Source organism: Chiloscyllium punctatum, chromosome 29, assembly GCF_047496795.1.
Source record: "Chiloscyllium punctatum isolate Juve2018m chromosome 29, sChiPun1.3, whole genome shotgun sequence".
NCBI classification, from domain to species: Eukaryota; Metazoa; Chordata; class Chondrichthyes; order Orectolobiformes; family Hemiscylliidae; genus Chiloscyllium; species Chiloscyllium punctatum.
In genome coordinates this window covers 63867135-63879282 of record NC_092767.1, presented here as the reverse complement: position 1 = coordinate 63879282, position 12148 = coordinate 63867135, and the positions used below count along the sequence as shown (strand labels likewise).

Sequence of the window (12148 nt, the reverse complement as noted above, 5' to 3'; positions counted from 1 at the left end):
GGATAGTGACGAAGGATGTAGTAGGTTGCAGAGAGACATAGATAGGATGCAGAGCTGGGCTGACAGGTGGCAAATGGAGTTTAATGTGGACAGGTGTGAGGTGATACACTTTGGATGAGGTAATTGGAATGCAAAGTACTTGGCTAATGGTAAGATTCTTGGGAGTGCAGATGAGCAGAGAGATCTCGTTATCCATGTACACAGATCCCTGAAAGTTGCCACCCAGATTGACAGAGTTGTTAAGAAGGCATATGGTGTTTTGCTCTTTATTAATAGAGGGATTGAGTTCTGGAACCAGGAGGTTATGCTGCAGCTGTACAAAGCTCTTGGAGTATTGTGTACAGTTGGCCACACTTGGAGTATTGTGTACAGTTCTGGTCACCGCATTATAAGAAGGATGTGGAAGCTTTGGAAAGGGTGCAGAGATTTACTAGGATGTTGCCTGGTATGGAAGAAATGTCTTACGAGGAAAGGCTGAGGGCCTTGAGGTTGTTCTCGTTAGAGAGAAGAAGGTTGAGAGGTGACTTAATAGAGACATACAAGATAATCAGAGGGTTAGGTAGGGCGGACAGGGAGAGCCTTTTTCCAAGTATAGGGACGGCAAACATGAGGGGACACAACTTTAAAGTGAGGGGAGATAGGTATAAGACAGATGTCAGAGATCGTTTCTTTACTCCGAGAGTAGTAAGGGTATGGAATGCTTTGCCTGCAACGGTAGTAGATTTGCCAAGTTTTAAGTGCATTTAAGTCATCATTGGACAGGCATATGGACGTACATGGAATAGTGTAGGTGGGATGGGCTTCAGATTAGTATGACAGGGCGGCGCAACATCGAGGGCCGAAGGGCCTGTACTGCGCTGTAATGTTCTATGCTCTGAGGAAAGATCAGTCAACATGGAATATTAACTCTGATTTCTCTCCACAAATGCTAAGTTTTTTTTCCAGCAAATTCTGCTTTTGTTTCTGATTGGGATGTCTTTAAGTCAGGAAAGATTAGAACTAAGTGCGTTCACTTATGAAGTTTAGTGCCTACACTTTTCTGGATCTGAGACCTCCTAATCGGATTCCAAGACAACAGATATCAGTCTATAAGATGGAGTACTAAAGGATAAAGAATGAAGCACACGTGTATCTCCTGCTGGTACCCAAAATTTGCATTAACTTCTTATAGATGTTACAGGATTCCAATTTGCATTTACCGATGAGTCCTCAACTGATTTTTTTTTCTGGGTAATTGAGCTACCTAATTCAAGGCCCTCCCAAAAAGCTAGAGACCCCAATGTGAGTAGGACTGGGTTGTAGAGTTGCCATTACCATTGTGTGACTGCTCCTATTCTTTTCTGATGAAGGTCATTCTATATAAGCTGGATTTTCAAAATGTGGTTAGGGACCAGACAAATGGATGAATTTTCAGTCCTGACTGCACACTGAACTTCATCACTTTTTTAAACTGAAATCAGGCAGGGAGTGAGCTTGCTGCTGTAAGCAAAGCGCCAGCTGCAAATGAGGTAGCAGCCATGTTCAGGGTTGCTTTTTATTGCAAAATCTCCCTACAGAGCCAACGCCATCGATGGTGATGAAAGTGGCCACACAATCTAAATGCTGCTGAAGGGCTTGAGCCTATGCTGGTTGGCTTGTGAAAATTCAGTCTTGCACAATTTCAAACTAACTAGCCAATGTCCTTGCAATGTGCTTGTGTGCACAAGAATAAAAACGAAAAGTAGTATTGTCCACTGCAGATGTTTTAACAAGTTCATTAATGAGCTTAATGTGTTGTTAATTGGCAGCAAATAGGTTTCCAATTTCCTCCCTCCCTAATGGCCATTTTGAAAATTTCAAACTGTCCCAAAGGCATTGAGATTCCAGCATGACCTTCAGGATCACAACTTTGAAATCATGTAACACCAGGTCTTGATGCCCAGTTCTTTTGAAGTTGTGCCCCTGTAAGTGTTAATGACTATTGATTAAATTAATTCACTTGCTTTATTAGTACTGTTAAAAAGCTCTTTATTTGTATATTCTAATTTGCAGATTTTATGTCAGTTACATATTAAAGCTGGTTCCCCATGTTGGCTCAAAATCTCAAATATCTTTAGCATGTTTAAGGTAGAAATAGTTTTAAAGCACATACTTCAATCTATGAGTATCATCAAATTGCTCTAGCCTTTAATATGTTCTCGTAAATCATTTCATAATTGTATCGGTTGTGTTCCTGTTCAATCTCTATAGAGCAGCTCAGCTACTCCCATTCCAGCATCATGTAGCTCGACAAATATTTTCTCTTTAGATGATAATCCAATTCCTTTTAAGTTAATTTATCTAGAAGGAAATATTTAATCTAATATTTGGAAGAAATATGTTGGAATGTAGTCTGATGTATTTCTTAGGTATTAATTATTTGATTCTTCAACTTTTTTATCCAAAGGATACTTGACTGGTGGACATGTACTGCGCCTTTTTCACGGTCACATGGATGAATGTCTCACTGTAGCAGCATTCGATCAAGGTGAAGAGCAGCGCAGGTCAGTTTATCCACTCAATAATTTCACCTCCTGAAATGATTTTATTTCAACTGCAAAGCGTCTGTGTTTTTAAGAGCGATAAAAGTATCCTTAATGTTCAGATTGAGCCCTTAACAAATAACATTTAGTAAAATGAACCAATTGGTATGAATTGGGCCAAACAACTCAGGAAGGCAGCAAGCTACTCCTAGGGTTTTGCTGAGCTGGTGTTTTTGAGTTGGGATAATAATGGGGCACAACAGTTGATCAGTTACTCCAGGCTAAGGGATGAAAACATTGGTTTTAATTTCAGTATCTAATTAATATTCAGTGGCTTGGTGGAAACTTATAGGAGGGGTTTTAATCAGAAAAAACACAGGCTGTTTGGGGGAGAGTTGGTAAAGTTTTTAAAATTAGAATTCTCACCCAGACCCATTTCTAACCTTCTGATTCGCAGTTTTATTTTACCAAGAAAGCGAGTTAGGACTCCATAGGAAGGCTGTGAACCTTTTTGTTTCCACTTTATTCCTTCCCCACTCAAATCTGCCAGTGCAGATCACCATCCATCTTCCCATCAGTATGGGAGCTGAACCTGTCAATCAAGCTGGTTTTGTGGTGTGGAGTGTGGTGAAGGAAGAAACAATTACCAGTCTGATGGTGTCATATTCATGGGTCCTCGATGTGCAGAGGAATCCTGATGTTTGGGTTACCCATGCTGTTCTGATATCCTCCCTCTCCCATACCAGTAGGAGAGGGCATGTCAAAATCTACATTTACTTAGTGTAACACTGAAAACAAAATAAATGCTAGGTTCTGTAAAATGAAATACAGAAAAGATTGGAAGTACTCAGCAGTGATGAAAGATTGTTCTAGATTGGGTATGGGGAACCTTTTTACATTGGATGGCTTTATTTTATTTAACTGAGATCCTATTAAGTTGCATGCTGAGAATTTAACATGTAGAACAGTATGTCATATTTTTGTCAATGTATTTACTAATTTTAATTAAAGCCTGCTAATATATGAGGACTTTAAACAAATTAAAATTCAGCAAAAACACATTTATTTGTTTGCAAAGTTGACAATAGAGCTAATAATAGGTGAAAAACAACCATTTAATGACTTTTTTTGTGATTGCTTATTGCATGATAAGCAATGGTTCCAACATCATTGAACGTAACTTTAATTGGTCCTCCAGGTTAACATCTGTCATCTGAGATCCCAAGTGTGTTTTAATTTGTGTCACAAATGAAAATGTTGATTCGTAACAGGTTGTACCAAAACAAGACTGCATTCGATGAGCATGTTGGTGGAGATGTGGGTATTCAACAGCATCTTTTCATATTTCAATGGGATCCTTCTTAGCCTCAAATAGAGACTTCAGAATATTATCTTCTAAGACCTCAATCAATTCCATCTGTAAATCATCAGGTGCTTTGGAGGCATCAAGCAAGTGCGATTGAAAAGCTAGTTTCAGTGTGAGATCATATTTCTCAAAATCTGCAGGCCTTTCATTGTCATCTTTAATCAGGGAGTCCAGAACAGCTGTGTATTCTTTCACGTTGTGTTTCCTTCATGATTTGTATCCTGTTCATTAATTATCTTTGCCAGTTCAGGAGGGTGTTCAGCTGAAAGTTCCGATTGGGTAAGGAGAACTTTGAAAAAGTCAGCTTCTTCTGAAATGCCTGAAGGTTTAGCTACGTATCATATATAGATTTACTTTTACCTTGACATTATATTACACAAAAATGCAACATTTCTGAAGAAATCCTCTTTTGACAGTTCACATGTTTCATTCAGTTCCTCAAAAAATCTTATGATTGTTTTCGCAAAGATAGAAGTTTTACAAGTATTTGTCATTGTGACAACCAGCGCATTTTAGAATGCTATGGCAGATCCACACTGAACGTTTCATCATCAGGCATGTTGCGAAATTGGCGATGCACTAATGCATTTGCTCGAATGTAGTTTACAATACTTATAACTTTCTTTAATGTTTCACTCAAAATAGTAGATTTGGCACAGAAATTCTGTTGACGCAAAAGGCAATGAAAGGAAATCAAAATATATGGATCTGGCAATTCTTTTTGTAGTAACACAACAAATCCTTCATCATGGAAGGAGCACCGTCTGTGCATACACCTACTAAATGACATTAATGCAGTTTCCCTTCACAGCATTTTTCTGTGAAAATAGTGAAGATGTCAATTTCACATGTCCTTGCGGTAAGGGTACCCAAAGCCATTAACTCCTTGTGGCAATGAAAATCCACAGTTATAACACGAATGAAAAATAACACCTGCGCTGAGTCAGTAATGTCAATGGATTCATCCAAGGCAATCAAATAACACATGCCTTCGCTTTGGCATATTGTATGAAGATGTTCTGTTGCTTTGAAGGCTAATTCATGTTGCTGATCAGTTATGGTCCTTCTTGAAAGAGGTAGTTGTTTGTACTTATTAACCTTATTTAAATCTAAACATCCTACAACTTCAACATTGCATTCTTTTATGATTTACACATCGCTAAATGGCTTACCTCTTCTCCCAAGTATGTATGATACTTTAAAAGTTGCTTCAGTGATGTCACTCCCTTGTCCTGACATCATATTAAATACTTGCTACTGCTTTTGATCTTTCATTTTCTTAAGTGCAGACCTTTGGGATTCTCCTTCCAGTTTAGTGTATTTGTGGTCCTTATGAGTTGCATAATACTGATCTGCATTGTATTTCTTCGCAGAGCAAACACGTCACTTTATCTTTCACTGCAACTGCGTAATACTGCAATTCCCATTTTCATTGAATACATTGTTCACTTGTTTTAATTTTATTTCTCAGTTTTTGACATGACTGGGTTATGAGTAAAATTTTTAAAAATGGTACACAGATTTTAAAAAGGCGGATTTAGTATTTGTGGACAACTAGGCAGAAGGCCACTACTAGTTCCTCAAAAGGCTGCAAGTTCCCCACCCTATTCTAGTTTATTTGAGTTTCTGTTCTAGCTTGATTTCTGGTCTACATGTTAAAAAAAGTTCACTTGCACCTGTAGTACTATATCCCAGCGTGATGCTGCCAAGTTGAAGATGGAAAATGACATTGAAGAAATAAGCTTTTTTTTTCTTGAATTTATTTTGGAATACTCTACTTGTATTTGTTGTACTTTAGAAAATTGCTTTGCTTGAGCCACTCCATTTGTTATGAGTTGTTAATGATGTAGGAGCAATATCTTTTGACAACAGAACTTCCAGCATGACCGAAACTAATGTTCCACGTGGATTGCCTCCAGTTTCTCAGATACAGAATATTATGACCTGCTCTTACAGTGCAGGGGTGGTGTCCTACCTTTGGGCCAGGAATTTTGAGTTTATGTCTCACCTGGAGCAGATGTGTGTCATCACCAGTGTTCCCACTAACTTGATTTTCTTCTACGCAGATCTCTGAGATCCATGAGTAGAGTTGCACAGCTCAGAGGAAGCATAGGTTATAAAATATCTGAACAGGTTGATTAAACTACTTAGGACATTATAAAATGCTGTTGGTGATCATGAGAATGGGAAAAAAAAATTAAAATGCCTAATCTGGCAGCCTCTGTCTTATTAACTGACAGTCTCCTCATTTTTATTAAACTCAGCTGTTACAGATATTACCTTTTGGAACTGAAACAAATGACTTGTCATAGAGTCATAGTGTCATTGAGTCGTACAGCCCGGAAACAGATCCTTCAGTCTAACTCATCCATGCTGACCTGATATCCTAAATTAATCTAGTCTTGTTTGCCCAGCACCTGGTCCATATTCCCTCCAAACCCTTCCTATTCATATACCCATTCAGATGCCTTTTAAATGTTGTTATTGTACTAGCCTCCACCACTTCCTCTGGCAGTATGTTCCAAACGCACAGTACCCTCAGCGTGAAAATGTTGCCCCTTAGGTTCCTTTTAAATCTTTCCCCTCTCACCTTAAACCTATGCCTTCTAGATTTGGACTCCTCCATCTTGGAGAAAAGACCTTGGCTATTCACTCTATCCATGCCCTTCATGATTTTATAAACCTCTATAAAGTCACCCCTCACCCTCCGATGCTCAAGAACAAACAGCCGCAGCCTATTCAGCCTCTCCCTATAGCACAGAACCTCCAACTCTGGCAGCATCCTTGTAAGTCTTTTCTGAACCCTTTCAAATTTAATGACATCCTTCCTATAGCAGAGACCAGAACTGCATGCAGTATTCCAAAAGCGTTCTAACCAATATGCTGTACAACCGCAACATGACCTCCCAACTTCTGTACTCAATGCCCTGACCAATAAAGGCAAGCACATAAATAATTTCAGCACTCTCAGCGGAAATTTGATTTCACTGCTGATATGAGACTTACTCAATGGCAGGCAGCATTCATTCCACCTGTTGTCAATGGTAGTTACTGTGGCCTAAGACTAGGCTAATCAGTTCAATCTTTGCGATGGATGTTAATGTGCATTGTTCTAAAAAAAATTTTTTTTTGCTGTTCAGGTAGTCACACAATTGTTACAACACCAAGGTTGCTCTTTATGCCCTTCAAATAAACAATACCGAATACTATTCCCCTGCTTTAAGGAAAAATGTTGCATTAAAATTCAGATTATTGCTTAATCGCTGCCAATGTATCTGAAAATATTGCTTTCCTAAGCATGGGACATGCATGTTCTCAAGTGGTTTAAAAACAAATTGAAAATATATATTTTATTGTTTTACCTTCTCTTTCTTTGCTCTACTGCAGCAGATAAATTGGGAAGGTAATCTTTGTAGACTTTTAAATTGTCACAAAGTATTTGGAATTGCTTAAGTGTGTGATATCCTCATGTTAGATTTCCTTTCCACCTGCTAAAGTAATATGTCCGTGCTCAATGTTTCCAGTATTAATGGGGGAATTGAGGAAATTGCAGACACAAATTTGGATGCTTGATGAAATAGTTCATGAGGATATTTGAAAAGGGCCACTTTTTTCCCCTTTCAAATTAGAAATTGGAATTGAAAGTTGGACATAGCTATACACTATACCTTGGGAGTGTCAAGTGGAATTGCATGTTGTACACTTTAGATACACAAAATTATGTTGCTTTTTGGAACAGTGAGGTGGGTACTTTGAGACAGACCATCACCAAGAATGTTGGAGTGAAAGAAAACCTGTCTAGCAACAGCTTTTTGGATCTGCTATGAATGTTGTGGTTCACAGACCCGTAAGACAGTGCATCCAGAGATATTCAGAAACCTGCAAATAAGAATCATCTCTTCCTCTTTCTCTGAGTGGAAAAAGACAAAAAAAAACCTAGTGACTTGAAGAATTTCAATTCAAGAAAAGACATAGGGTCACACCATTGGCTATTGAATTGAAGATCGACCATTGCTCTGTGGACAACCATGTATTATCATTGTTTAAAATCAAAAGAACTATGGGGACCAGCTCATTCTACTTATATGGTCTGAATTTTGATCCCCAGAATTGGCTTTACCTGTCTATATTTTTTGACCCATGTTTGTGTCAAACTTTTTTTGTTCCTTATTTGTACAATCATACAATCCCTACAGTGCAGAAGGAGGCCATTCAGCCTATCGAGTGTGCACTGACCGTCTGAAATTCACCCTCCCTAACCCATGGCTTTAAGGGCAGGAAAAAACAGTTATTATAACATTCAGAGTCGCAAGCCAATTTAGGGAATATGGAGAATTACTTCAGCATGAGACTCTCATTTCTAGCTTTGTTGTGAATTACTTCCCAGACATTCAAAGACATTCTGATCAGTGTAGAGTGTTAATTGTTTAGAGAAAACAATCCACTCAACTACTTCCAAGTGTTCACCAGGTTTGGAGCAACAGAGACCTAGTGGACTCCAGTTTTGATTTCACATCCAGTTTAGATCAAACACAAGTAATGCAAATATTGATGTCCTTAATTGGAAGACAGATAACAGGTGGGAACATATCCCTTATTGACTGAAGGAAGCTATAGCTGATGCCATGTCAACGCTCTAAGTTAAAGACAGCATTCTGATCCCAATTCCCTATGAACTAAAATTTAGTGAAATATCACTGATCCCCTTATGAGTGAGATCCAGAACAGCCGTGGTTTCACTTTTGCCTTCTTTTTGAAAGAGGATCTCAGACAGCTTCGGCTGATTGATGTGGACAACAGTAGATTGCATCGTTACTCGATGGCTTGACCTACTCCATCAGGGAATAGCGGGATACAGACCATGTGCAGGAAGATGGGATTAGTTTAGAATGGCATCATGGTCAGCGTAGACATGTTGCCCAAAAGGCATGTGCCTGTGCTATATTGTTTTATGTTCTATCGCAGTGCCAGCTGCTAAGTGGGTTCAAACAAGCATGGAAACTGTGTGGTGATGGGAGAGTACAAGGGAAGATAATGGAGTCCTCTGTTCGCTGGTTCATGACAAGGACATAGAAGTGAAGCAACTCATCCTTCCCATCAATGTCAGGTGTTGGTAACAGTTCATGACCAAACAGAAAGCCAAATAGAGTAATGATGATCGCTATGACCAGAGAAAGGTATTACTAGCCAGGGAAGCTATTGATCACTACTGCTGAAATTGAGAGGTGTACTGAGGCAAAAACAGGGAAGCGATTTCACCCCAGTATATGGGGTTGTTGAGACTTCTAGCTGTACTTGCAATGGATTTTACACTCCGTGATTTGAGTAGTAACAAGACTGAATACACTCTCTGTACTCACTAATGTCTTCACCAAGTTTACAAGGGTATTTGCACCTGAGACCAAAGGCCTTAACTCTAGCAAGGGCATTAGTATGTGATTTGTTTGCCCGTTTTGGTGTTCCATGTTGGATTCGCACTGGGCATGCAACTTTGCGAGCAAGATCCTACAGGATTGTGGCAAAGTCTGTGATATTGCTAAGAACCATGTCACCCCTTATCATCCACAAGTAAATGGGCAGTACGAAGGATTCACCCATACTCTACCTGACTGTCTAGTCACCTTGCCTCTCGAGAGTGAGCAAAAGTAGCCTGAATACCTTTCGCAGGTGGCTTATGCTAAGAATTCACCCCACACTCATCCACCAGCTTGTCTCAACACTGTCTCTTCTTTAAACAAGATATACTCCTTCCCATGGACCATCTCATTGAGCTCATCACACCACTTCACTAAACCAGGCATTCAAGCTGGCATTCAAGAGAACTGAGATGAAAATCATCAAACGATCACAAAGCTGACAGGGCTGACCTTCTGATCAGCATAGGAATATTCCTCCAAAATTTGGAATATCAGGAATTGGAACCCCTTACAGACATTTAAGTGACTGAATACAGGTTACCATATCTATGTTAAACCATTAGCTAGATGTAAGGCAATCTCAGAAAATGATTCAGAGGGAAGTTGCTTGAGTCCAAGAGTCTGGTGGATGATGTACAAACAAGCGACTCTCTCAGAATCCATGCAGAACCTGAAGTTTTGGTGCATGTTGGCATGAGTGAATGGAACGAGGTAGTGATGAGGAATTCAGTAGTTACTTGGGTGTTGTGAATTAGAAGGTGCATCCAGTGTTGGGGAAGCTTACTCCCACACTGGGAAATGACGTAGGGATATCCTGCCGGGAGGCAGAATTTGAAATAACACTTAGACTGTATTCCTTAGACTGTGGAAGCGGGCCATTTGGCCCAACAAGTGCAGACCGACTCTCTGAAGAGTAACCCATCCAGATCCATTTCCCTCTGAGTGATGCACCTAACACTATGGGCAGTTTCGCATTGCCAATTCACCCTAACCTGCACATATTTGGATTGTGGGAGAAAACAGGAGCACCCAGAGGAAGCCCACATAGACATGGAGAGAATGTGCAAATTCCGCACAGCTGTCACCTGAGGCTGGAATCAAACCCAGGTCCCTGGCACTGTGAGGCTGCAGTGCTAACCACTGAGCCAGTGTGCCGCCCCAACTGTTGCTGATCATACAGCTTTTGGAGACCTGACCAACCTGGACCCGAACGTGATCCTGCATAGAACTTGTATCCTTAGGAACGTACCAATACTGATAAGGGGCTGAGTAGGTCATCTTGAGAAAATGCTTGAATTTACCCCAATCACTGCCATTTGTCTGGATTGATGACTAAAGAAGAAGAGCTGTCACACATATTCTAGTAATCATAGTGCAATCGAACCTGCTAATCTCACAACTGTTTTGTAAACAGTCATTGGGTGCTTACACGAAGTCGCAAGGACGGCAAGTCTCAAGCAGCAATGTGTATTATCCAACCTTCAGCAGCAAGTGACAGTGCTGAGGGAGGCCACTGAGTACGAAAGCTGGGATAGTAGCAGGTTGCAATAGAATTACGTTTGTTGTCGTGTGTACTTAAGTACAGAAATACAGAAGCATAATGAAAAGTTTACAAACTCTCCATTCCGGGCGCTATCTTAGGTACAAAGGTACTTAAGTATAAAGTTTTAGGTACAAAGTAGAAAAATAAAGGAATAAGTTAAAAGTTAAACCTTTCAGTTCTTAGTATAACGTCAAAATAAATTATAGTACTTCTTTAGCTATGGGCCTGCAGATGCTTCATGCTGGGCTTCTCCATGAGGGCTTCATCTCCCCACATGGGTTCAGTCTCCTCAGTGCTATGCTTGATCTCTTCCCGGTGCTGGGATGAATCCTTCCTTTGTGCTGGCATGTACTTCTATGTGATGCCATCTCACCGCCAACTGCTACAGTCCAGTCCAGCTTGTCAGACACCTTGCCGCCAACTGCATCTGATCTCACCAGCCAACTCCCCACAGATCGCCTTGCGCCAGCTGTTTCATGCCAAAGACCCACTTCGGCCCTTCTCATCATTTGAGGAATCTTGGTTGTGGAGACAATGTGCTGATTAGTTGATACAGTTGAATGGACCTTCTCTGGAGAGTGTCTTCAGGGAAGGAGGTAGGAGGACAGACAGTAAAGGATTTCTTCAACAAGATGTAAACTACAAGTGTGTTCCATGTTTAGCATTACTTTCTGTTCATGTTTGGAATGACCTGATGCCAATGGACTAAAGAATCCCTGTTTCATGATGTTTGGGCATTCCAAGTGTTAGATCTCATATTCTATCCGCCCTTGTGATTGTTTGTGGAATAGTGGGGCTGCATTATCAGTACACTCTCCCCAATTGAGTTATGAGAACATTTAATCTTACAGCTTCTATATAAGTCTGAGGGAGATTGTTAGCGATAACATCATTTGAGATAGAAATCAGGAGGCTCAGGCAGGAATGCAAATCCAACAAAGCAATTTGTGAAATTTTAAAATTTAATTAATTAATAAAAATTTGGAATACAAATCTATCTCAAATATTGACCATGAAACTAATGACATTAGCTCACTAATCCCCTTTTTCAGTCTGGCCCATCTGTGTCTTCAAATCCGCAGCATCACAGTCAACTTTTTCCTCTTAAATAGCCTAGTAAGGCGCTCTGTTCAAGAGTAATTGGGGAATGAGCAAGAAATGCTAGCCTTACCGGTGACACACACATCCCATGAAAGTTATTTTAAAAAAAGTATGACTTTTTTTTTGTCTGCTGCCCAAAAGAAAACTATGTCTTTCTGGACAGATGCAGTATTCTGTATAGACAATGCAACATTTTTGTTCTGTATTTTGCTTCTGTTTT

The 12148-nt window shown here is 39.9% G+C and overlaps 1 protein-coding gene across 12 annotated transcripts in view; it reads left to right on the top strand.

Annotated features, from left to right (window-relative positions):
- Nucleotides 1-12148, top strand: part of LOC140454477 (ryanodine receptor 1-like) — a 400334-nt gene that overhangs the window by 95563 nt on the left and 292623 nt on the right. For all 12 annotated transcript variants that reach the window (XM_072549257.1, XM_072549253.1, XM_072549254.1 and 9 more), the window contains one exon: nt 2426-2522. In XM_072549257.1, the coding sequence (XP_072405358.1) occupies nt 2426-2522 (97 nt within the window). The remainder of the gene's footprint in view (nt 1-2425; nt 2523-12148) is intronic.